Source organism: Phaseolus vulgaris, chromosome 4 (assembly GCF_051622355.1).
Source record: "Phaseolus vulgaris cultivar YP4 chromosome 4, ASM5162235v1, whole genome shotgun sequence".
NCBI classification, from domain to species: Eukaryota; Viridiplantae; Streptophyta; class Magnoliopsida; order Fabales; family Fabaceae; genus Phaseolus; species Phaseolus vulgaris.
Window position 1 is genome coordinate 8,759,477 of NC_143501.1, and position 26,054 is coordinate 8,785,530.

The 26,054-nt window shown below is 32.7% G+C and overlaps 1 protein-coding gene, 1 long non-coding RNA gene and 1 pseudogene across 2 annotated transcripts; all 3 read right to left on the reverse strand.

Annotated features, from left to right (window-relative positions):
* Window positions 1-786: 786 nt before the first annotated feature.
* LOC150027876 (uncharacterized) lies at window positions 787-3,127 on the reverse strand. Its single transcript, XR_016520636.1, has 3 exons — window positions 2,979-3,127; window positions 2,816-2,868; window positions 787-1,178 (listed from the first exon to the last, which is right to left on the reverse strand). It is a non-coding gene; the product is annotated as an uncharacterized LOC150027876 (long non-coding RNA).
* Window positions 3,128-8,813: 5,686 nt separating this feature from the next.
* On the reverse strand, window positions 8,814-9,933 carry LOC150027877 (uncharacterized). The gene is made up of 5 exons (XM_090300934.1): window positions 9,900-9,933; window positions 9,592-9,792; window positions 9,350-9,477; window positions 8,999-9,277; window positions 8,814-8,918 (listed from the first exon to the last, which is right to left on the reverse strand). Exons 1-5 carry the CDS (start codon window positions 9,931-9,933, stop codon window positions 8,814-8,816), a joined length of 747 nt encoding a protein of 248 aa, XP_090157060.1.
* Window positions 9,934-10,151: 218 nt separating this feature from the next.
* LOC137838236 (uncharacterized) lies at window positions 10,152-13,548 on the reverse strand (annotated as a pseudogene).
* Window positions 13,549-26,054: the final 12,506 nt, after the last annotated feature.

Below are 26,054 nucleotides of genomic sequence, written 5' to 3' on the forward strand. Positions count from 1 at the left end.
AGTTAGAAAACCAGTTGACAGATATTCTTACAAAGACAGTGTCCGGTAAGAACTTTCATGACTCCCTTAACAAGTTGGCCATTAATTAAGGACATTTATACATGGGGAGTGTTGGTGTGAGTTATTAGAATCACAAGAAAATATGAGCATTAATTGTAAATAGCTATCAAATCTTTGAGATCGAGGATTTAAATTACTGAGTATCATGTATAGGCTAGATAATTCCAAAACTTTCTCCTCTTTTATCTATGTATTGTAATTAACTCAAAGAATATGTTTTGACATAAATAACCTTTATATGTAGGATCTAAAACCAACTCAGTTTAAAACCATTCTCGTATAATATCTTATCAACTTCCAGTATTTTACTAGAGCCTATGACATTTATTCTTCTAAGTGTCTAGTAGTAAGTTGAGGTACATGTTTCACATGTACAATGGTATATTTTAGGGTCTTGGGAAAATTGCTACATGGATTTGTAATGATGTAATTCAATTTTTAATCACCTTTATTATAGGTTTTTGGTTGGAAGTCTTGTAAATAAGTTTTTTAAACAAGTTGGGACACCACAAATATTTTATTTTAATTTATTTATTATTATTGATAAAAAAAATACAATTTTTAATTAGTAATTTGATCCTAGTAGTAAAATAAGATCTAACAATTATTATTACATCTCTCATATATGAGAATGTAGTTTTTTTTTCTGCCTTTCAAATGTCCTCTCTAGCTTAAGGTCACTTGTAATGGATAGATAAGTAGATATAAAAAATAAATCAAACTTAATTCACATATCACCACGGAAATCAAGGTTACAAACAGTGGTGATCAACCAGCAAAAATTCGAGTTTGCCACATACAATACAAATTCAACACTCTATCTTACATCACAAAACCATACAAGCACTTAAATGTAGAGTGACTTAACAAGGATAGATTGAAAACCATGCTCACACATGAACAAATCCAACAAGCCAGATCAATCCAAAACATTTTAATTTAGCTTAAGCACACCCAAGCCCTTAATTCCCAGGTTTTCCAGGGGATTTTGGGGTATGAGAATGATTTGGTCCTGTTGGAGGGTAATCTGTAATATCCATAATCATTCTTCCCTCTTCATGTTCTTCCTTCGTGTCAAACAACTCCTTCTGGTTCTTTATATCCATAACTACATTCTCCTGCAAATTAAGATCTTGACTATGTTGGACTTGGAAAAAAAAATCATATATTGCCACTATCTATCGTGCTATATGAACATGAAAAAATACAGCAACTATAATAGATATATAAAACCTTAGAATCTTCAGGACTAGTGAAAAAATATGGCTGTGAACTAGGTATTTATTTCAAGAGGATTCTGTAGAAAATTGTAAAATGGGGTACTTAATTCGTTCATCATTATTGTAGATTATTGACTTGTATCAACACCAAACGAGTTTGAAATCTTTGAAAATCTCTTTTATACAATTTCAAACATTAATCAATAAAGAGTAAATGGTTATGCCAAGTTTTCTTTTGAGGTTATTACATTCCTTTTGGTCTTTCATCAAGATTCAAAACATGTGTAATAAGAAATTAAGAATAAATATCTACATTAAAGATTAGATCAGAAAAATAAAAGGGTTACAAAGATATCACCTTATTTGATCATCTAAATACTCTCCCAATGATTCTTTTAATAAGAACAACTTAGTTATAAAAAATTCATTTCGTTGCAGTAAATAGGCAAAGAATGATTTCTTTATTCATGTTCACTAATAAAAGTAACAAATTCGAAATCTTATAAGTACTGAAAAAGTTCTAACCAGAAAACTCAGTTTCAGAATTTTACTAATTTTGTGATGAAAAATGATGGTTTGACACCATTGCTCCACTTTACACCCCACTAAATATTAATATTTTAATCATTTTTAATTTTTTTAATTTTAAAAAATATTTTAACATTTTACATTTTGTCTAATATTTCATTAAAGACATTTTTTTATTTTTAAATTTTTTTTTATTACAAATATTAATATTTTAGTGTAAATGTAAACTGAAGCGGGGTGTCAAAATCTAATCACCTTTTGTGATCATTACCTTTATAAAAAAAAATTGATTTATTGTTTTGGTTTAGGGTTCTGGGTGATTTGATTTAAACATTTTAGTATTCATGTATTTCTCTCCTAGGGTTTGGGTCTCCTAATGTATTTATATGCTGCTGAACATCTGTCAAATTTTAGGAATGCAAATAAATTCTCTCCTATTATTTTGTTTTGATATTATGAGATTCTTGTTGTGTTTTATAAACAGTGGTAATTTGTTGAGATGATCTAATAATATATAGAACATACTTGCATAAGTTTCTGCACTTTTAGAAAAAAAATAAAAGTAAAAGGAAGTTCAGAACTAAATTTAACTTATTCTCAAGCTGTAAAAATTGTTATATTATCTAAATCTTTAATTTTAAATTGTATAAACTAATTTTAGATCAGAAATTTTTTTCTTTTTCTTACTTTTTTTAGGATTTTTTTTAGAGAAAATTTATAAACATATGTCTATATTCCTTCAATCTAAAGGGACCTTGGATGAATACTGTATATGTATGTAAATTATTTGCACCTTGTTTTGTAGCTGGCTGGAAAACCAGTGGTATAATTATGCTTTAAATTTAAAGAAAACTTGGTAAATGGTAAGCAAACAGTGTCTTCACAAGAGCATCATGTTTATGATTTTGATCCTAAATATGTGAAATATTTGGGAGAAGAGGCTAAGAAAGAAACATATTTCCACTTTTCAATGGAACATGTGAAACATAGAGAAGAAGATATACCACCTTAGTCTGATCTTCAAGCAATAATGCATCCACTTTCTTGGTCATGGAAATTCCTATAAGCACATATTCAAACATATATATCCTTAAGTTCTGTGTGTAAAATATAAATAAACTGTATAAAGAAGCATCAAAACCCTAAAAGGTGGAAACACATGACACTTACTAGTTGCAGGAACAGCAGCAGCATACACAACATAGGAAAGAAACAGAAGAGAGACCAAAAGTTTGAGGGCTTTCTTTGCCATGTTCTCAAAGTGGATTGAGAGAAAGGAAGAGTGTAGCTAAAAGATGAAGATGAAGGTTTGGTGAGATGGTGTGGATTAGGGTTAGGAAAGGTCCTTATATAAAAGAACAAGGCTAGAAGTACAAAATTAAATATTAGCAAAAGGACAACACCATTTCTATTTGATTTGTACTACAAACTCAATTCTTTGGGTTAAATATTCATAATTTTATATAGTTCTTAAGTGTGATTATATATAATTCTTTTGATAACATCATTTACTCCTGGAAAATCACTTTTGTTGTAGGAAGCAGTGAAGTTAATAATTTCTCAAGAGCTTTATACTTTAATATATAACAAATCTATCTTTAGCATGGTGAGAAACATCTATTTAATTAAAAAAACTAAATATATTTCAGGAAAACTACACAGCATAACCATTAATTTAACTTTTTTTCAGATATTAATTTGACTTTCATTAATTAAGAGTTAATTATGGACTTCATTTATCATCATCCTAAAACTAATTAACCGTATGAAATTTCGTAATGTATGGTTTTGTATATGTGGTATAATTAATTATCATAATTAGTAAAGTATGAAATAGTTAACGAATTTTCCAAAAAGTTTCAAATATTCTTATGTTATGTAGGTTCAAATAAATGTGCAAAAAAAAGAAAAACCCGCTTAAATATCCTATTTAGTTTACAGCAGTGAGGAGTTGAAAGTTTTATATATAAAAATTAAAAGAAAAATAATATTATAAAAAATCATATATATATATATATTTTAAATTTTAGGTTAAAATAATATTATAATCTTCTATATAAATTTATTTATGACTAATTAGTATTAATTTTTTTCGAAATCTTCCTTTAAAAGATCAACCAAACCGGGAGATAACAAAATTAACACGTGTGGATAAATTTACCCATAATTATTTCCTAAAAACTAATTTTTTTTTTCTTTAAATACTAAAACAAGTTTATACATATAACTTAAAAAACTGATATTTTGAAGAAACTAATATGATAAAATTTTGTATTTTTCTAGTTTATAAGTAGCTTCTAATTTTAGTTTATGACAGTTTTTTTTTTTTGTTATTTATAAGTAAGGTTGTTAATTTTTTTATGAAAGTTTAGGATTTGGACGTGTTCTTACCACAATTACGAAAAAACGTTGGTATAATTATGTCTTCGATTTTCAGAAAACGAGGCAAATGATAAACGTAGGACACCATGAGCATTGATAAATTCGTAATATTATTATATATTGATCGTGAAAGTTTGAACATATATGAAATAATGTGTAGAAAGAGAAACATATTTCCACTTCTTATTCCAACATGTGATACATATGAAAGAATATTAAAGTGAATGTCCTGCAAAACTCTTTACTTAATTTAAGAGATGTGAATCTGTAACTTTGCAAATTATGAATCATCTCATATATAATTAAGACTTTGACATTATTTTAATCTAAAACATTAAAATATTAAAGTTAATAAGATTTTTCTTTTATATATTGTTGACCTAAACTCCTAACTTCAGACATAAATTTCTCATTTAATAAGACCTTAAAACTAACCAACATGATTAAGGACTGCAATTAGGTGATATGATGAGAATTTTTTAATTTTAATATATGAAAAGTAAAGGGGAACACTCATCGTGTCCTCCCCATATTAGATGCAAATTATTGTCCTGACTATAAGTGAAGGACACCTGTGTTGTTTCATTAATTAATTGCTTATATATATATATATATATATATATAATTTAGTGAGATACATTTGGTTCACCCAGTGGGTTGGGTTAGGCTCCATTCACATTAACAAAAATTGACACATTTTGCTACTTGTTAATTGGTGTTAATCATAATTGAAGATTTTGTCTAAATGAATTTGTATACTAAATTTTTCTATCATTAATGTATTTCCTAGAGAAAATTAAAAATAAAGTATATAAATACATATTAATGCTGTAAAAAGTACTTATTCAATACTTCAGTTATTTCTTATATTATTTATAAAAAATATATATTAGTTTGATTATCAATAATATCTTGTACGAGTGACATTAATGCAAAAGGGACTTATTTCGACATTATATTTAAGACGCTTTTACGGCCAATTCAAAATATAATGACATTTTTTAAATTAAATTTCTTTAAGAAGGCGACTATTTGGTAAAATTGTCTTCTTACAACAAAGCGTTTGGTGTAAGAAGACAATTATGAGGTAAAACCGTCCCCTTAAAAGGTTAGACTCTTTTTATTACTCTAGCTTAGAGCACGCCAATTACGCTTTCATACTTCATTTGTCTCTGGCTCTTCGTTTTCTCTTCTGCTCTGTGCTTCTTCTTCGTTTTCCTCGAGTCATTGTCTTCTTCGAGCCATTGTGTAAGTTACTTTCAAGCTCTCTGCTTCTTCTTCACCATTGCTTTTTGTTTCTTTTCTCCCATTGTTGTGAAGGTTCTTCATCATTTCTACTTTCATTGCCTTGCACGTTGTTCTTTGGGTTTTCTCTGTTCCTCCATTCGGTTCTTCACTGTTGTCGTTCGTTGCTGTTAGCACGCTCGCTATCGCTGTCGCCGCTCTTTACCACCACTGTTACCTCTTCATAGACTTCTATTCTAACATGACAACTAACATAATATAAATTAATAATAATGAATATATTAATAATTAATATAGGGGAGCGTAAAATGACGACTTTTACTATAGTCATTCTCTTTGTTTACATCTAAAAACGCTGATCAAAGGTGACTAGAAAATCAACGTTTTACAGTTAAAATAGTTGTTGTTTTAAAGCTTTTAGAGACCTTTCTTTGATTTTCAACAATCAGACTTCATTTACAAATTTATGGAACATAAAATAAGAAAGTCCCCTCTTTCACGCATGAGGAAACACGTATCTTTCACTTCTTTTTTCTTTAATTTGAATTAAAAAAAAAAATAAATGAATAAATTTTAAAAAATAAACTTTAAATCTAACTTAATATTCTAAAATAAATTTTTAATATATATATATATATATAAATTTATACTCTTATTAGTGACACTACAATTACTATTGTTTATCATTTTAATATAAACGTAGGAAGATTATTTGTGGAAGGTGTCGTATAACAAATGGATAGACATATGTTGTTTGGATTAGCAGTTTGGACTCTCATTGCTAATCATAATTTTAGGATAGAGAGATATATGTGCTGATTTCGCAGGGCTACTTATGCAAATTGGTTATACAGTTCAACAAGACCTTTGGGTGAAATTGCATTGTTCAGTCAAGATTTAATGGTAATATAGATTTAGAAATATGAAAATGTTGTATTATTGGCTGCATATGAAATCTTTATGTTTTATTATGGCCTATCCTTAGACTCAGGAATTATTAGACTCAGGAATTAAAAGAGTAATTGAGCTATAAATGTATAAGGATTAAGACATTTTTTGAAGTGTTTCTCTTTATTCAATTTATTTATATTGACTAAATTAATTAGTTATTCAATTTATTCATTGCAATTAAGACACTACAATAAAATTATTAAATAGAAATTAATTTTAGAGACAAAAAGTAATTAGTTGCTATATTGCCTAAATTAGATATTATTGGAGAGACTAAAAAAAATTATTGGTATCTAAATTAGTTTCTAAATTGATACTTAATTAGCGGTTGGAGATCTCACATCAACTAGGCGATTAAGACATTTCATAATACATAAATGAGTATAAGCTAAACCGGTTTTATAAGATTGAGTTAGATTTAAAATTCACTCCTTAATATTAACTACTAGCTACCAACTCTATAATCTAAATAATTGGTAGCTAAAACCTTGCTAACTAATTAGATATCATTCTAAAAGGAGTTTATCAATAATAGAAACTAAATTACATACCAATAATTTTTTTAATCTTTAAAATAGTTTCTAATTTAGTTAATATAACAATTAATTATTTTTTACCTCTAAAATTAATTTTTATCTAAAATTAATATTTATTTAATAATGTTTTAGTAATGAGAATAAAGATGGTAGGCAAAAGAATGGTATTGGAAGGTAGGTGTTCCCCGTTTGAGAGTAATGGAGAGGTTGGTAGGTAGGAGTTTAGCACCCTTGGCCGGTGTCATATATATATTGGTTGGTCATGCAGGGGTCAGTCTGGTCGCTACCTAGGAGGGTATCCCCTCTTTTTTAGGTCACTCTCTATAATTTATAATTCCATGCATCAAAAATATAAGCTCTCAAACCATGCCGTGGCCTTCTGGTTCAAATGTTTTTGTGGGTCACTCTGTGCCTTTAATTCCAGAATCTCATTATGCCATGGCCTTGTGCTGTTTTCCCTCCAGCTCAGTCCTCATCCTCTTCTCCTTTAGAACCCAACTTCTAAAGCTAGGGTTCATAATTTAATCAAGTGTACGGTTTGATGCAAAACTTTATCATTTCTTATTTATTAAAAGTTTAAATATCTTTTTTAATCTTTAGAGAACAATATCTTTTTAATATCTCTAAAATGTTTCTTTTTTACTTCCATCCTACTCACGTTTAAAATTGATACTTTTGTTTCTACAATGATGGAACATTGTTTATGGACTTTAGTTTATGGAAAGCTTATAAAGTATTTAGAAAAACTGTTGGTAGTTAAGAATTGTTAAACTTTTTTTTAGAACAACACTAATTTCACAAACAAGTTAATATATATATATATATATAATAAATTAATAATTATTATATATATATAATAAATTTGTTAAACACTTTTTAAAATTAATAATTGTTTATAAGATTCTACAATTATTTTAGAATCAAATTGTAGATACACTAATATAATAAAGAGGCATATTACATTAATTATGCCACCAATCAATATAATACACCATTTATAGAAAAAAAAATTGAACTTTGAGCCGTATACAAAATGCACATAAGAATGTTCCTATAGAGACATGCTTACAACAATATGAACCCTTCACAATAGAGAAGAGCCCAGAAACAAAGTTTCTATTTGACACCCCACACCCAATTTTTTGGATACTTTATGTCCCAACATTAAAGTGTTTCCCATCTCACAAACCGTTTTCAAAGACATAACATACTTAGATTAGTACTTTACTCAATAAGAAAATATAGTTACCCCAAGCCAAAGCAATCATAATTGTGTATGACCTAAAAACATAATAAAGTGATCAAAACCCAGTAAACCACAGCCTACACTAAGTCTAAAGAATTAAGCATAATCCATTCAGATAGTCCAACATCACAACAAAGACTTGAATTATTAACAGAGAATACTATTCACTATTCTGAACTCCTTTAACTATCATACCCTCCTTGAAAACATATAGCACTACAAGAAAAACTCAAATTACATACAGCTAAAATCCGTATGTAACATACAAAATCCGTATGTAAGACATAGTTACATACGGATTATATACAGACAAAAATCCGTATGTAAGACATAGTTACATACGGATTATATACAGACAAAAATCCGTATGTAAAATTGTCGTAGGTAACTCTTACATATGGATTTTGGATCTGTATGTAAAATTTGTATGTAATTAACGGACAGACTTACATACGGATAAATCCGTATGTAACATTCTACATAACAGTATCAGTTTTTTGTATTTGGAAGCACCCTATATTTTTTTTGTATTTTGAAGCACCCCATATTCTACACCTGCATATATTCATCAACATTCGAGTATATTCCAATTTTCAGAAGACAAATATTCATCACATTCAAAGTTGTCCATACATACAATACTTACTATTTCCAAATATCTAAAATGTATTTCATTAAAACAAAGTTCTTCCGTATATGTGTTTGTTGAAATACTTCATCAACATGAACCGAGCGGCCAAGCTCCTCTGTCTATAAAGAAAACATTTCATAAATTAAGAAGATAATAATTAATCATAAATTAATATAAAAAAATTATATGGAAATCATACCATACGAATAGCGTGTTCATGAACACTAATAGATCCTCCAGTGTGCAGACATCCACCTTTTTCAGACAAACGATTCTTTTCAGCTGTATCACATTTGGATTGATACACAGACATGTTCCACTTTTCAAGGAGGTTGTTCCAAACATTATTGCCAATCCATTCTAGTCGTTTACCTTCTTGGCGAGCATCTTTAAACATTTGTGAAAGGGTGTGAGAAGCTTTTGTATGAAAAAAATTCTTAACTTTTTCCTCGTCTTCAACCCTCCATGTGACCTTTCTCTGCAAAACAACAAGAATCGTCAATCCAAATTGTAAAATATAAAAAATTTAAAGGGAATAAAAAACAAGTACCTTAAAACGTTGAAAAAATATATCTCGTTCACCCTTTGGGATTGCCCCCCATGTTGGCCATGACTCACCAAATTGTTGCTTGATGCTGGCAGTGATGGCCTTTGATGCAATTTTTTTATGGATAAAACCTAAATACCAAAACAAAGTTAGTCAAAATTATAAGATAATAATAATAAATTATATAAATTGAATTTTGTTATATTCTTACCCTCCTCCAATAGGCTGAATCAGAGGGCGATCACCAGTTGAGAGGACCTCGTCCTCTAAGTTATTCGCTGCAGAAGCTGAGTGCGTCCCTCCAAGATTTGTATATGGGGATGGTGTAATATCTGGTGGGGTTGATGCATTAGAACCAACACGTGGAGATGGTGTTGATGCAATAGCATATTGTACTGGTGGGGTGGATTGGGTAGCATCTGCTATTGGTGGGATAGATCCATGAACTGAAGAAGAAATAGGTGTATTGGGTTGATTGGATGATGGATTTTGTTTGTTAAATCGTGATAACAATTTTATCACATAATTTTTTTTCCCTTTTTTTGGTTGTTACTCGGTGATGGTTGATCAGAACCTTCTGATGACATCTATATATATGACATGAAATGATAATGAAGGTTATATAAGTTTATCAATGGAGAAAAATATGTTAAATATAGTTTAATAAAAAAAATGAAATAAACATGTACAAATTTCATCAGCAAACATAAACCTCAAATTAATTGGAGTAATAAACAATATGTTAACAACAATACAATACTAGTTCCTACAATAAATATAATTTGTTAACATTGGCTTCCTAAGTCTATTCAGATCTAGAGATGTCAAAGTCATCTCCATATTCATCTTCACTTTCTCCCTCTTCATTGTCTTCTTCCCATTCATTTGTTTCTTCATCTATCTGATCTTGAAATGATGATACATTATTTATGTCCACTTCTTCAAGCTCAACCTCTAAATCTTGTAATCCTGAAACCCTTTCAACTTCAATGACTTCATTAACATGTGACATTTCATCAACTTGATATGACACTTCAACTTCTACATCATCAGAATCTATACTACTTCTGGGCTTTGTTTTGATTGCAACACACCAACCACGTTTGTCTTTGCGTGATGTTGGATATGGTACATAATAAACTTGTCGAACATTATGTGCAATGATAAAAGGATCAAATGGCACATATCTTCTATCCATTCGAATATCCACAATACCATATTTGGAATCTACTTGTGTACCTCTTGTTGATGGATCAAACCAATTACAGTAAAATAATACAACTTTCTTATCTGAGGTCGAAGAATTGTACTCCACCTCATACATGTGTTGAATCACACCGTAGAAATCATCCTCACCTCCTTCTGTAAGACCTTTTACATGGACCCCACTATTTATTGTTTTCTTTCCCTCGCTCCATGCGTGAGTGTGGAATTTGTACCCATTCACAAAGAATGTGTGTCATTCTTTTACACACCTTAAAGGACCAAGTGATAAATCTCTTATGTGTTGGTTCTTGACATTTAAAGGGTCTTTATGAACCTATAAATATATCAATGTCATTAACTTTTTATGAAATGGTTAAAGAAGTAAAAAAAAAGTAAATTATAGAATTTTTAGATACATACTTGTGTCCTAAACCATAAAGGGAAATCTGCATGTATACGAGTCGAAGCATGTGATTCGGAAATTTCATTAGAATGTAAGAAAGAGTTGTCAATATATAGGTGTCAATGCATTAGGTTAGCGATAACTTAATGGATGAATAACAGTGTTTTAAAATAATATATTGCATGACGCTTACTCAAGGTATGGCTTAACTTCATTACAGTTGATCAAAACATGAACATGAGTTGAGCTCAATTCTTCATCAGTTAACCAACAAGTGATCTCTCTCCCAGAATGACGTCCAGGTTGGTCAAAGACAGATAAGATTGATGGAAGCCTTGCACTTTCAATGTCCACTTCATTTCTACAATGTTGTGGTCTTAACATGAAGTTGTTGAAATAGTGTGAACAAAAATGAGTTGTCTCACGATGCAAATAAGATGCACAAATAGATCCTTCTACCCTAGCCTTATTTTTCACTGAACGTTTAGCATATCCCATGAATCTACAATCAAATAAATTTGATATGATTGATAATTATAGTTCACATTAAATAAAGACTAATAACTCTTATTATTACCTTTCAAATGGGTACATCCACCTATAATGGACAGGTCCACCAAGTTTTGCTTCTTATGCTAGATGGACAGGGAGATGTTCCATAGAATCAAAAAATGTTGGAGGAAATATTCTTTCCAACTTACAAAGAATTATTGGAATGTTTTGTTCCATCCTAGTAAGGTCATCCTCTTTTAGTGTTGTAGAACACAAATCTTTGAAAAAATGACTTACCTCAATAATTGGATTTAGAACATTTGTGCTTTGTCATTGTCCTTTGCCTTTCTAGTGACATTCATGACAGTGTTAAAGATGTTATCGAAGAAGTTTTTTTCAATATGCATAACATCAAGATTATGTCTTAATACATTATCTTTTCAGTATGGAAGATCCCAAAAGATGCTTCTTTTTGTCCAATTATGCCACTCTCTGTAACCATGTATTCTTTGCACACCACTTTCAGTTACTTTAGGATAAGTCTTTACTCTGTTCCAAACTTGTGTAGGTGTGAACTTAGGTGGTGGAGGATCCATGTCAACTTCCCCCTTCTTGAACGCATTCTTGTTCCTCCTAAATGCATGATCATTCGGTAAAAATCTACGATGCGAATCAAACCAAGAATCTTTTCCCCCCATGATGTAATATAAATGCCTTTGAATGCTCCATGCAATGTGGGCATGCCAATTTACCATGAGTTCCCCAACCATACAACATACTGTATGCAGAAAATCATTAATCGTCCACATTAACATTGCCCTCATCATGAAGTTCTCTTTCCTTGAAATATCGTATGATGGGACACCACTCCACAATTTCTTCAAGTCGTCTATCAAGGGCTCTAAAAATACATCAATACCTGCCTTTGGATTGAATGGGCCTGGTATGAGACAACTAAAAAACATATAAGGTTTAGACATGCACATTTCAGAAGGAAGATTATACGGGGTCACAATTATTGGCCAACATGAATAGGGTGCATTTGATGTTTGCACATATGGATTAAAACCATCAGAGCATAAACCTAGTCGCACATTGCGTGCCTCCATAGAAAAAATGGGATAAACGGTATCAAAGTGCTTCCAAGCCTCGCCATCACATGGATGACGCAAAACACCATTACTGCTTTTGTTATCATAGTGCCATGTCATTTGTCCCATAGTCTGTGTTGAAGCATACATTCTTTGCAACCTTGGAATTATTGGCAAATAAAACATTGCCTTTACAGCAACTGGTTTTTTGTTACTTGCTCCGGTGTTGTGGTGACGATACCTTGACTTGTGACAAAATTTGCATTCAAGCAATGCTCCATCATTTTTACCGTATTCGTTATCATAGAAGAGCATGCAACCATCCACACAACAATCAATCCTCTTAGCCTGTAATCCCAACTTCGACACTAGCCTTTTTGCATCATAATAACTTTTAGGCAAACCTATTTTGGTTGGTGTTGCATCCAAAAGAATTTTTGAAATAAACTCTAAGCATTGGTCAGGAATATTCCAATTGGCTTTGCAAGCTAATAGTCTGATACACATTGATAATTTGGACTCTGATGTCCCTTCATACAATGGCGTATTTGCATCCAACAAAAGCTTGGAGGCTCTTCCATGTTATCTACATTTGGTACTCGTAATGACTCTTGTTGCCTAAGAGCATCAAACACCATGTCTTCCATTAACCTAACTTGGTAATCTTGTGACTGATTGTGTGCACCTCTAGTTATACCCAAAGCCATGCAATTATCGTTATTATACAAGTCACCTTCTACCATGTCTTCACCATGATCAGTCCAAATCCAATAATTAGATTTGAAACCATGTTTGTAGAGGTGAACCTTCACAAGTCTTTCCTCCAAAATTCTTGTACAATCACACTTACTACATGGACATTGTATTCTCCCATCATTCTGATAACATTCTCTTTGGCAAGCTTTGGTTATAAACTTTTCAACTCCCAATATAAAAGACTCTTTCAAAGCACCTCTTCCTCTATAACACCTATCATACATCCATGCACGATTTGATAGAAACTTATTCATGTTCTGTTCATAAAGCAATTGACAAAAAGTGAACAATTTTTTAAGAGATCATGTTATAAACGAACATGTAAGAGTTCGTGTTACAAACGAACATATAAGAGTTCATATTACAAACTCTGCCTAATTCAACCATATATGGATTTCCATAAGTCATTCAGATTTGGATAATGTTTTTGTTTCACTCAAATTGGCTATTACAACATTTCATTATAATAACTATAATCAATTAACAAGCAACTACATCAATTAATAAGTATAATCAATGAAAATTGGCCAAAACAACTTGGAGTTATTGGATATCAAATCATGCAAATTTTTTTTAAATTTTTTAAACAACTTGGAGTTATTGTGCAATTTCTTCAAATTATTACATCATTATGAACTCTTAAATCTAACATTTCAATCCATACAAAAAGAAGCTTTGAGTTCCACGTAACAGTCCTCCTACAACCTCTAACCTCTAAAGCAGCTGAATCTATACAAAAATAACCATGAAAATGGAACAGAAACTCAGTCTCCAAGTCAACACAAGCAAGAACCAACTTAAGCAGAACGAAATGTGAAAAAAAAAACTAAAGAAAAAAGAATGAACTACATAGGCATATAACCAATACCACCTCTTTAATATGCAATACTGTAAATCTCCTTTCTTCCATTCCTTGACCACATAGGCACATAACCAATACCACCTCAAAAAAAAGTAAGCAAAAACATTCCATAGCCAGTGGTGAAACACAAAAGCAGACACAAATCAAAGCCCACCACATTTCCAGCTTAATAACAAAAAACAAACCATCAACCTGAATGACTACGGTGGTGGTGGCGACTGACCGGAGAAGGTCACGCGGTGGTGACCATTGGATGCAGAACGTCGCGCGGTGGTGATGGTGGCGGTGACTGCGTTCGTGCTTCTTCTCCGAACCAGGACGATGGTGGTGGCGGTTGCTATGGTGATGGCGATTGCTGCCAAATAAGAAAATATAAGCCAAAGCAATCATACTTGTGTATGACCTAAAAACATACATAAAGTGATCAAAACCCAAGAAACCACAACCTACACTAAGTCTAGAGAATTAAGCATAAATCCACTCAAATAGCCCAACATCACAACAAAGACTTGGATTATTAACAGAGAATACCATTGACTAGCCCGAACTCATCATCCTGAGAAAAACACCTTTAACTATCATACCCTCCTTGAAAACATACAAGTGTAGAAAGGTTATTAACAAATTCTATTTGCCTATTAAGCAGCATAACTTTGTAAGTTGATCTGATTGTATATCTAACATCATCCTCACCCAGCCATATCCACTGATTTTCTTCAATAAAGATAGATTTTACATGTTGTACCTCTTCCAGCAGATTCTACACTAAACTAAGCTCTCAGTCAAATCATTATCTTCTTCACTTAAGCTCCCACACCCACCTAGACTCAGTCCACCTATCCATTATACCCATGTTAGCCTCTTTTGCAATAGATAGATGGTATAACCTTTGGTAATTTTTTATTAAAGTCGTTTGGCCCAACCACCTATCCTCCCAAAAATTTATTTTGAAACCATTCCCCCACTTCCCGTCTAACGTTTTCTCTAAACCATTGATCATTATACATCTCACTACTGACTTTTGTAATATTCCTCCATCATATACTCATTCTTTGTAACCACCCTACTATCAAGCATCCTCCATGACCCTTAGATTTCATCACATCTTTCCACAGGCCAAAATTTTCAATTCTTAAGCGACATTTCCACTTAGCGAGCAGAGCAATATAGAACGTATTTATGTCTTTTACCCCATACCTCCCTCCTTCTTTGGCCAACAAACATTTTTCCATTTAACCGAAGCTATATTTTTTCCCTTCTTACCCTAGCCTTACAAAAATTCTCGTTGTATCTTATTTATCACATTTATGAATTTCTTCGGAATTATGAACATAGACATGTAAATTAGGGGTATGGCTGTTAACACAAACTTAAAAGGGCATAACCTAGCTATTGGTAGCATCGTTCCTTTCTATATGGATAGTTTTCTCTTTAACTTCAAAAGGACCAGCTCCCAAAAGCTTAACTTCTTAGGTTTCCCCCAACACACATACCCATATTTCAATAATATTTCATATTAAAAGACAGACACTTATGAATATTTATTGATAAATAATTATAATTTAACTCTTAATTTATGAATTTAAACTTTTTTACATATTTTGTGATTATAATATGAATAAGAACTATTTATTCCCAATTTTCTGTTAATTTTAGGATTCTAGGGGAAAATGGAGATGAAAGGGCTAAAGGAGAATATACAAGAAGAAAAGGGAAAGTCAGAACATTCAAAACTCGTCCAAACTCACCCAGGCCATATCACTCCAGAGGAACTCGCCCAAGGCTCACCTAGGCGAGTTCATTCTGGAGAAGTTGAGCTTTTTTTCTCGTCAAACTCGCCCAAGAAAGTAATAACTCGCCTAGGCAAGAAGTCACTTAGCCCAAACCTAACTACGTTAAATATGAGGTGTGAGATATAACTCTAAACATCATTAAGAGAATAGAAGGAGATAGAAAACCCTAAAGGAGAAACATCCTGGATCTTCTTTTCATGCTTGTAATGACCAACATGAGTGACTAATTCTACCCTTTGGGATTGAGAGTAATTTGTTCAAACTCTTATGTGTCGAAGTGATATTTAAACATAATATTTTGTCTTGATTGATGATTGGTATTGTCATTTTATTCTTAACGCTTGAATTATCATGATTTTGATGCATAGATTTGACTCTGAAAAGTACTTTTAAGCATCTGACATAAATGATAGTGCTTAACATATTTGAATGTTAGGAATAGATTTGAAATGTTAATTGTTATCAACATTTGTTCGTAATGATAAGGAGTTTTTATAAATATGCGAGGAATCTATATTTAGGAGACTATCTTAATAATTTTATATGCAAGGAATCAATATAAATGAATTTTATATGGGCATCAATATCAATCAAAGATAGAATATTACATGCTTTTCAAAATACAAAATAGTGAGAATGATGAACCCCAATCCCAATTTTCCCAATTGAATCAAACAACTATTTACTTTGCTTTATTTACATTCTTGCAATCTCATACAAACTTCCAACAAACTTTTATATATTATTTTCTATTTAGTAAATATTATACTTGTGAATTCAAATGTTCCTTGTAGGTTCAATATCCAATCTTAGGGACAAATTTATTACTTCTGACATGGTACACTTGCCGTAAAATAGTAATCATGCATATGTTAATTTGACTAATATCAACCTCTAACCCAACAACCTTACTCTTTAGAAAATTCAATTTCAGATCGGAAGCCAACTCAAAACACCTTAAGATGATTTTTACTGTTATGATGTTAAGAATATTGTTTTTAGTGAAAAAAATGGTATTGTCCGCAAACTGAAGATTGTTAATTTCAACTTCTTTTTCACCCAGTTTAACCCTTTTTAACAACTTGTTTTTTTCTTTCCTCTCTCACAGGCCTAGTTAAACCCTCCAGAACAATGAGAAACAAAAAGGATGATAATGGATCCATTTGCCTAAACCCTTTTGATGAAGTAAACTTCTTGGATGCACTACCATTTACTAAAACATATAAGGTTGTTGACTATAAGCATCCTTTAATCCAAGATATCGACTTATGACAAAAACCAAGTCTACCTAACTTGTAAAACTATTGACAGAGTCATATGCCTTTTCAAAGTCTATTTTTACAACAACCTCTTTTCTTCTCTTACACCTTAATTCCTCCACAACCTCACTAGCCACAATAATGTTGTCTAATAACCCTCTTCCTCCTAAAAAGGTTGCCTGAGAGAAGTCAATGACATTTTGTAGAGCCTTTTTCAACCTAATGGACATATGTTTCACACGAATCTTATATATGCACCCAACCATCGAGATAAGCCTATGTTCCTCTAGGCCTTGTGGATTTTCATTCTTAGGAATTAAGGTTATAAATAAAACATTACCTCTTTTTGGCCACCTTGACGTTCTAAAGAACTCATTGCTAATTCCATGATATAACCCTTCAAGTATTCCCAAACTTTCTTTATAAAGGAAAAATGAAACTCATATACGGTCCTAGGCTCTTACAACTATCACAGATCCATACTACATCTCTAATATCTTTTACAATAAACACTTCTACCAACTTCTTGTTAACCTCATTAGATATAGATTTAAATTCCACATTTTCCAACTACACTCTTCCTACAGACTCTTCCTTAAACCTCTTTTTGAATACTCTTCACCCCTCCCCCCTCCCACCTAATTGGGATCTTCATTCCACTGACCATGAACCTTAAGACCCTTAAAACTTATTTTTTAACCTTCTCCACTTTAACAACGTATGAAAAAAAAAAAGATTTTGAATCCCCAACTTCCAGCCATTTAATTTTTTATTTCTGCTTAGCTATAAGTTCCTTTATATGGTTTAACTGGTTAAGTTATGCAAAAAGCTTCATTCTCTTTGAAGCTCCCTTCTCATCTAACCCACTATTTTCTTGTTTTAAATCAAGAACTTCTATCATTTGTATTATTCTCTTTTGTTCCAACTCTACAATACCAAAAACATCTTTATTCCAAATCTTTAAATCATTCTTCAACACTTTCAATTTTTCAATACGACCCCTCCACCTCCCTTTGTATGAATCTCATTTGTTTTTCACAAAATCATGAAACCCTTGTCTATTTTCCAAGCATCTAACAACTTAAATGGCCTTGGCCCCAATCCACCTGTTTAGTTTTAAGAATAAGTGCAAAATGATCCAAAATTGACCTTTGTAGGATGAATTGCCTACTATCTGGCCAAACATCCAACCAGTCACTAGATACTAAGTAAACTTCCTCCTAACCATAGGTATTTCTAACATTTATAGTCCTTCTATAAACTTATTAAACCTTTTTATCTCTCTTTTTGATTGATAAACATTGATTTTCCCTCTTCTTTCCTTTTCCTCCCTATAAGGTTTTCTTCTCTACAACTTACATTAAGAATACACATTCACAATCAAGATGATAATTTCTTTTGTCCTTAGTTTTCTCTATGACTACTAAAAAACCTCTACCAATAATAGATTGTTGCAATCCAAACCTATCATTATTCCAAATTGTTAATATTCCTCATCCCCATTTACCATTGGTACTTGTTGCCATTCAATATTCCTACCTCCCCAAATCCTATAACACTTTTCATCAGTTACATCCCCAATCTAGGTTTCTTGAATATACATAAAATCGACCCCTTTTTACATACTAAATCCCTGTATAACTACCTTTTATTGTTGCTCCAATCCCTCTTATATTATGATTTATTATCCTTAACAAACACTTTTCATTTCCCCTCCTTTATTATTTTGTAACCTAGTCTTATCCCTCTCCTCCATATTTTCAAAATTCTTGAGGACATCCTCCTCATTACCAGCACATGTAACCCCTATTGTTTTCCCACTTCTCATAATCTAACATTATCTATGAGGTCACTTCTATTTTAGAACAATTTATTGCAATTAATTATATCATTTTCAGAAATGGAATTACTAAAATCTTGTTAAGCTAACCTCAATCTCCTTCAATCGACCACCTTTGATGTCACGGGGTTCCTCAAATTGCTTGATTATAAGAATTGCTCCCCTTCTGAAATATTACGATATAGATAAGAACAAAACTCCCTTGTATTCACTTTTAATTTTAACTTAAAATGAGGGATGAGTAACCTTGTTTGGGAAAAATGTTAAGTATTCCAACCTAGGAATATCTTAACCACATGACTTTCCTTGTTTGATTACAAATTTTCAAGGCTTGGTATTTATACAAGGAGTTAAGTTCACATGTAAGCAAAACTTTGAGCTTAATACAATAAAGAAATGTGTAAAAAGTTTGAGCTTAATACAATAAAGAAAATGTGTAAGTAGTCTAATTCTTCTTCTTTCTTGTAGAGTTCTCATTTTCAGTAGAGACTTAAGTTACGATTCTTCTCTTCTTTATTTATCTCCTGAAGATTTGGAGTGAATAAAAGTTCATCCTGAAAGCTTCCCAAAGTGAATCCAAATTCGATCAAAGATAAGACATTATCTTCTTGGTATTTGTTTTCAATTATTGTCACTCTTTTTGGTAAGAGTAGAACCTTTTATTTAAGGTATAATTATTTAAATCAATGAGTAATAATAATACAAAAGTATATTAATTATTTGGAAGTGTGAAACTAACTACGAGTATAAGAAACTAAGTATTTCCGACTAACTTCTAAAACTTTTCATAATTGTATATTGGTCCCTGAATTTTTTTAATTACAATTTGGTCCTTAAATGTTTATATTAACTACAAATTGGTCCTTGTTTAACTTTTATTATTCATAACTTAGTCCTTACTCGCTTTTAATAATTATATTTTAACCACTATCTAGTTTTTAATATTTGCAAAATTAGATTCTTGATCAACTAATTAAGTGGATTTTTATGATACTTTATAATCAATATAAATTACATAAATTAAAATTTTAATAAGTAATGTTTTGGATGCTTATATTTTAATAAAATGTGTTCATGATGGAATGAAATAACAATATTGGTACACAAAATTAGATATTTTGGGTGAATTGGTAGAAGAATTTAAAAAATATAATTCATTAAAAAGTTGCGCCATACAACACCCAAAATATATTAATTATTAAATTGTTATGTTTTACTTTCTCCTTAACTTGAAAAGTTTAGTTTACATTTTTTAATTGTGAAATGAAGTAGTTTACGAAAGTTTTTAACTTTTTATGCTACAATAGTAATTTAAATATGTAAAAGAAAACTTAAGTATGAATAAAACATAAATAAAGAAGTAAAAAAAATCAGAAAATCAATTATAAATTAACTTGTAAATGGATTAGTTAGTGGATTGTTTAAGCATTTTTGGACAAAGAATACCAGGTGTGCCATTTCGCAAATTAAACAAATTAGGTCAAGTCCATTTGTTTCAGTTTTTTGCCCAAAAAAAAAGATTTTTCTTACAACAATATTACTATTCATGCTAATACAAGTCTAGGGTTGTTTCTTCCTGCACCTCCATATATTCTTCTCTCACCTCCTTAAATTTTCATATTTCCAAAAATACCCCTCTGTAATATTCTAGATTACGTAATTTGGAAGTCTTTTTTTCAAATTCGTAATTAGTTTTCAGATTACATAATTCAGAAACCTTTTTCTATATGCTTGATTAGCTTCTGAATTATGTAATTCGGAAGTCTTTTTTAGCTTTTGAATTACATAATCCAAAAGTCTTTTTTCAAATGTGTGTCCAGATTATACAATTCAGAAAATACACTATGGAGGTGGTACAAGAAGGATAAAAAGGTATTTTCACGCTGTGTATGAGATGACAGAAGAACTTATAGAGGTGGAGGAAGAAACAGTCCAAGTCTAGAAGTATTGGATAAGTTTAAAAACCCTTTCTTTAGATAAATTTTGTCCATGTGTAATTTGCAAAGGTGAATATGATTTTTTTTTCTTATTACTTTTTTTCCTTTTGTAACTCAAAAACTCTATAAGTAACGAATCTTCTCCCTTATTTTCTTCTTCTTCCAATTTAGGGTTTATGGTTAAATTAACGTATGATGAGTAGTTTCCTCTGCGAAAAATATAATATTAAATATATTTTACGTACTTGCATCATAGTCTATGAAACAAAAAAGTAATTCAATAATTTATTCAAATCATTACAAGTAAGCGTTCGACGAATAATTCTCTTTTGTCATTTCTCAAAATATATCAAAGTTATAATTTCACGAATAAAAACTATTCATCTTCATAATTAATTCAGATTTGTAAACAGATGAACTTCATTCAGTTAACGATAGAAAACAAGTTTCTTAAAGTTTTTGTTTTAGAATGTTACCTTAATATTTTCTGATGCATCATATCTCTCTTGATTTTGTCTTCTAACGGTTGATTTTGGCTTAATCTTAAGTCCCACATCGGTGGGTTTATTATTTGGAAAGGAGGTTTGAGGGTTATAAATTAACCTCTCCTCCTTCACTGTTATATATCCCAATTTGTAATATCTTCTCCCATAATAATAAAAGTGGGTTGTTTCAGCTGTGCTCGGAGATTAGGCTAAAGTGGCCGAACTCCGTTAACAATTTTCTGGTATGTTTTTTCCTCTTTATCTTTTTTATTATTCCGTTCTGTTTATTCAATATCATTTGTCGGGTAGCTCTGTTAGTGTTCTGTTTTAGTGGGAAAATTATCCGTTTTGCCCAACAAGTGGTATCAAGAGCCGAAGGTTCGCCCTTGGTTTGTTTGAAATTATTTGTAATATTGAATACTATATTTTGAGTTTGTAATGACAAATCAAGAAGAAGAAGAAGCGAAGGATGTATCTAGAGTGTCGGACTCCTTGTCATCATGGTCGAGGTTCTCGATGTCCACTTTGAAATTGGCGGTGGAAATATTTGATGGCATTGGACATTTTGGCATGTGGCAAGGAGAGGTCTTGGACTCTCTTTTTCAGTAGGGTCTTGATATTGCTATTGAAGGAGAGAAACCAAAATAGGTAGAGGAGAAGTTTCGATCCGCCAAACCAGTTGGCATGCAGAACTATTCGATCCTGCCTATAAGTATGCTGTAAAAAAACGAGACTTCTGCATACAAACTGTGGAAGGCATTGGAGGACAAGTTTCTGAAGAAGAGTGGTCTGAACAAACTCCTGATGAAAAAAAGGTTGTTCCGATTTGACTACCAACAAGGTACTACTATGAATGCACACATCACTATGTTTAATGAATTAGTAGCAGACTTGTTGAATTTAGATGTGAAGTTTGAGGATGAGGATTTGGCTTTGATGTTGTTATCATCTCTTCCTGATGAATTTGAACATTTGGAGACTACGCTTCTTCACGGGAAGGAGAATGTGTCGTTAGATGTTGTTTGTTCTGCTTTATATAGTCATGAATTGAGAAAACAGGATAAGATGAAAATCAAATCAACGACATCAGAAGAAACATTGGTGGCAAGAGGTCGTCAGCAAAGCCAAACAAATGGGAGAAGAGGGAGGTCTAAGTCTAAAGGTCGAGCCGTTGCCAAAGATGAGTGTGCTTTCTGTCATGAGAAAGGACACTGGAAGAAAGACTGTCCAAAATTGCAGAAGAAAGGGAAGGCTCCGCAAGATGCAAATGTTGCATAATGCAAAAGTGATGTGGAATCAAATATCTCTTTAATTGTCTCGCTTTCAGCATCATCGTATCCAGATGAGTGGATATTGGATTCAGGTTGTACCTATCATATGTGTCCCATTCAGGAATGGTTCTTTGAATTTCAAGAACTTGATGGCGGGGTTCTTTACATGGGTAATGATAATCCATGTAAGACAACTGGGATAGGTTCAATCAAGCTGCGAAAACATGATGGATCCACCAGAAATTTGCGGGATGTACGGTACGTGCCAAAGTTGAAGAAGAATCTCATCTCATTGGGGGCTTTAGAATCTAAATGCCTAGTTGTGATGATGCGAGATGAAATTCTTAAAGCAACTTCAGGAGCACTGGTGATGTTGAAAGGCGTGAGGAAGAACAATTTGTATTACTATCAAGGTAGTACAGTGGTGGGGATAGTAGCGGCATCAACTTCTGGCACTAAGAAGGATGACGAGGCAACGAAGTTGTGGCATATGAGATTGGGACATGCTGGAGAGAAATCCTTGCAAATTCTTACCAAGCAGAGATTGTTGAAAGGTACAAAGGCTTGCAAACTTGAATTTTGTGAGCATTGTGTTATGGGAAAACAACGACGAGTGAAGTTTGGCACTGCAATTCACAATACCAAGGGTATTATGGATTATGTGCATTCAGATGTGTGGGGACCTGCCAAGACTCTATCAATCGAAGGTAGGCATTATTTTGTCACTTTTGTGGATGATTTTTCCAGGAGAGTTTGGGTGTTTACTATGAAGAACAAAATGATGTGCTTGAAATTTTCCTTAAGTGGAAAGCTCAAGTTGAAAACCAGACAGGAAGGAAGATTAAGGTTCTCCGAACAGACAATGGAGGATAATATAAGAGTGATCCGCTCCAAGATTGTGGCATAGTTTGGCACTTCACTGTTAGAAAAACACCACAGCTGAATGGGGTGTCAGAGCGTATGAACAAGTCACTTGTGGAGAAAGTTCGTTGTATGCTGTCTAATGCTGAGTTAGGCAGAGAGTTTTAGGCTGAGGCTGTGACATACGCTCAACATTTCGTCAATCGTTTGCCATCATCTACTATAGATGGCAAAACCCCGTTAGAGGTATGGTCTGGAAAACCTGCAACTGATTATGATTCTTTGCATGTTTTTGGTTCTATTGCATATTATCATGTGATTGAATCAAAGTTGGATCCATGGGCAAAGAAGGCTCTTTTCATGGGCTTTAGTCCTGGAGTGAAGGGATACCGTTTGTGGTGTCTAGAGGCAAAGAAAACGATTATCAGCAGGGATGTTACCTTTGATGAATTTGCCATGTTAAAGAAGGTAAATGCAGAAGGAGCTAACAGTACTCCGCAACAGGTGGAGTGTGCCCGGAAGCAGGTGGAGTTTGAGCAAACAGTGGTGATCCTAACACGAAATACCACAAGTGACTCTCCTATGGAAGAGTCAGATGAGAAAGAGGTTCCTACCCAAGAATCTCAACAACAATCAGCGCCAATTGCAGTTAGAAGACATAGACGAGATATTCATAAGCCTTCTCGTTTCATGGATATGGTTGCCTATGCACTTCCAGTTGTTGATGACATTCCATCCATTTACCCAGAAGTCATTCTGAGTTCAGAGAGTGGTAATTGGGCTGGTGCGATGGAAGAGGAGATGCAGTCTTTGAAGAAGAACAAGACGTGGAAGCTGGCACAATTACCAAAAGGTAAGAAGGCAATTGGGTGCAAATGAGTATTTGCAAAGAAATAAGGATTTCCTAATAAAGAAGATGTTCGCTACAAGGCAAGGTTGGTTGCTAAAGGCTTTGCTCAAAGGGAGGGAATTGATTATGGCGAGGTATTTTCTCCAGTTGTTAAACATTCCTCCATTCGAATCTTGTTGGCCTTGGTAGCATAGTTGATTTTGGACCTAGCTCAACTTGATGTAAAGATCGCGTTCCTACACAGTGATTTGAAGGAGGAAATCTATATGACTCAACCAGAAGGATACAAGGTTGCTGGTAAAGAAGTTTGGGTTTGTAAACTTAGCAAATCGTTGTACGGACTGAAACAATCTTCGAGAAAGTGGTACAAACGATTTGATAAGTTCATGAAGGATCAAAAGTACAAGAGAAGCAAATATGATCACTGTATGTATTTGTGTAGACTTGAAGATGGTTCCTACATTTACTTACTCGTATATGTTGATGATATGCTGATTGTAGCAAAGAGCCAAGTTGAGATTGACAGGTTAAAGGCTCAGTTGAGTAAAGAGTTCAAGATGAAGGATTTGGGGGAAGCCAAGAAGATTCTCGGCATGGAGATAAACAGGGACAGAGAGAGGGGAAAACTTTGGCTGTCATAGAAGCAGTATTTGCATAAGGTACTACAACGTTTTGGTATACACGAAGATACAAAACCTGTAAGTACCCCACTTGCTCCTCATTTGAAATTGAGTAGTCGTTTATCTCCGACGACTGATGAAGAACGAGAATACATGGCGAAAGTCCCATATGCAAATGCAGTTGGAAGCTTAATGTATGCAATGGTGTGTACGAGACCAGATGTTTCACAGTCTGTGAGTGTTGTTAGCAAGTACATGCATGATCCGGGCAAGGGTCATTGGCAAGCTGTGAGATGGATTCTACGGTACCTCCAAAATACCTTAGATGTTGGATTGGCATTTGAGCAAGATGAATCAGTTGGTCAATGCATAGTTGGATATTGTGATTTTGATTATGCAGGTGATTTGGATAAGTGACGGTCTACCACTGGCTATTTGTTCACTTTAGCAAAAGCGTCAGTTAGTTGGAAGTCTACCTTGCAGTCTACGGTGGCTTTGTCTACGACAGAGGCAGAGTATATGGCGATTACAGAGGCTGTGAAGGAAGCAATTTGGCTTCATGGGTTGCTTAAAGACTTGGGAGTTGGTCAGAAACAACTTGAGTTATATTCTGACAGCCAAAGTGTTATTCATTTAGCAAAGAATCAAGTCTTTCATGCACGGACGAAGCACATTGATGTTCGCTATCACTTTGTGCGTGAGATTCTCGAAGAAGAGGAGATTGTTCTCCAAAAGATTCACACTACGGAGAATCCTGCAGATATGCTCACCAAGGTGGTTACAAGGGCCAAGTTTGAACATTGTTTAGACTTGGTTAATATCTTGCACATTTGAAGTTGGCGCCCGGAGGCGCAAATTTGAAGCACTGCAAAGTTTGTTTTTGTTATGTTTTGCAAATATTTGTATTAGGTGGGACTTGAAATTAAGCCAAGGTGGAGATTTGTTGATTTTGGCTTAATCCCAAGTCCCACATCGGTGGGTT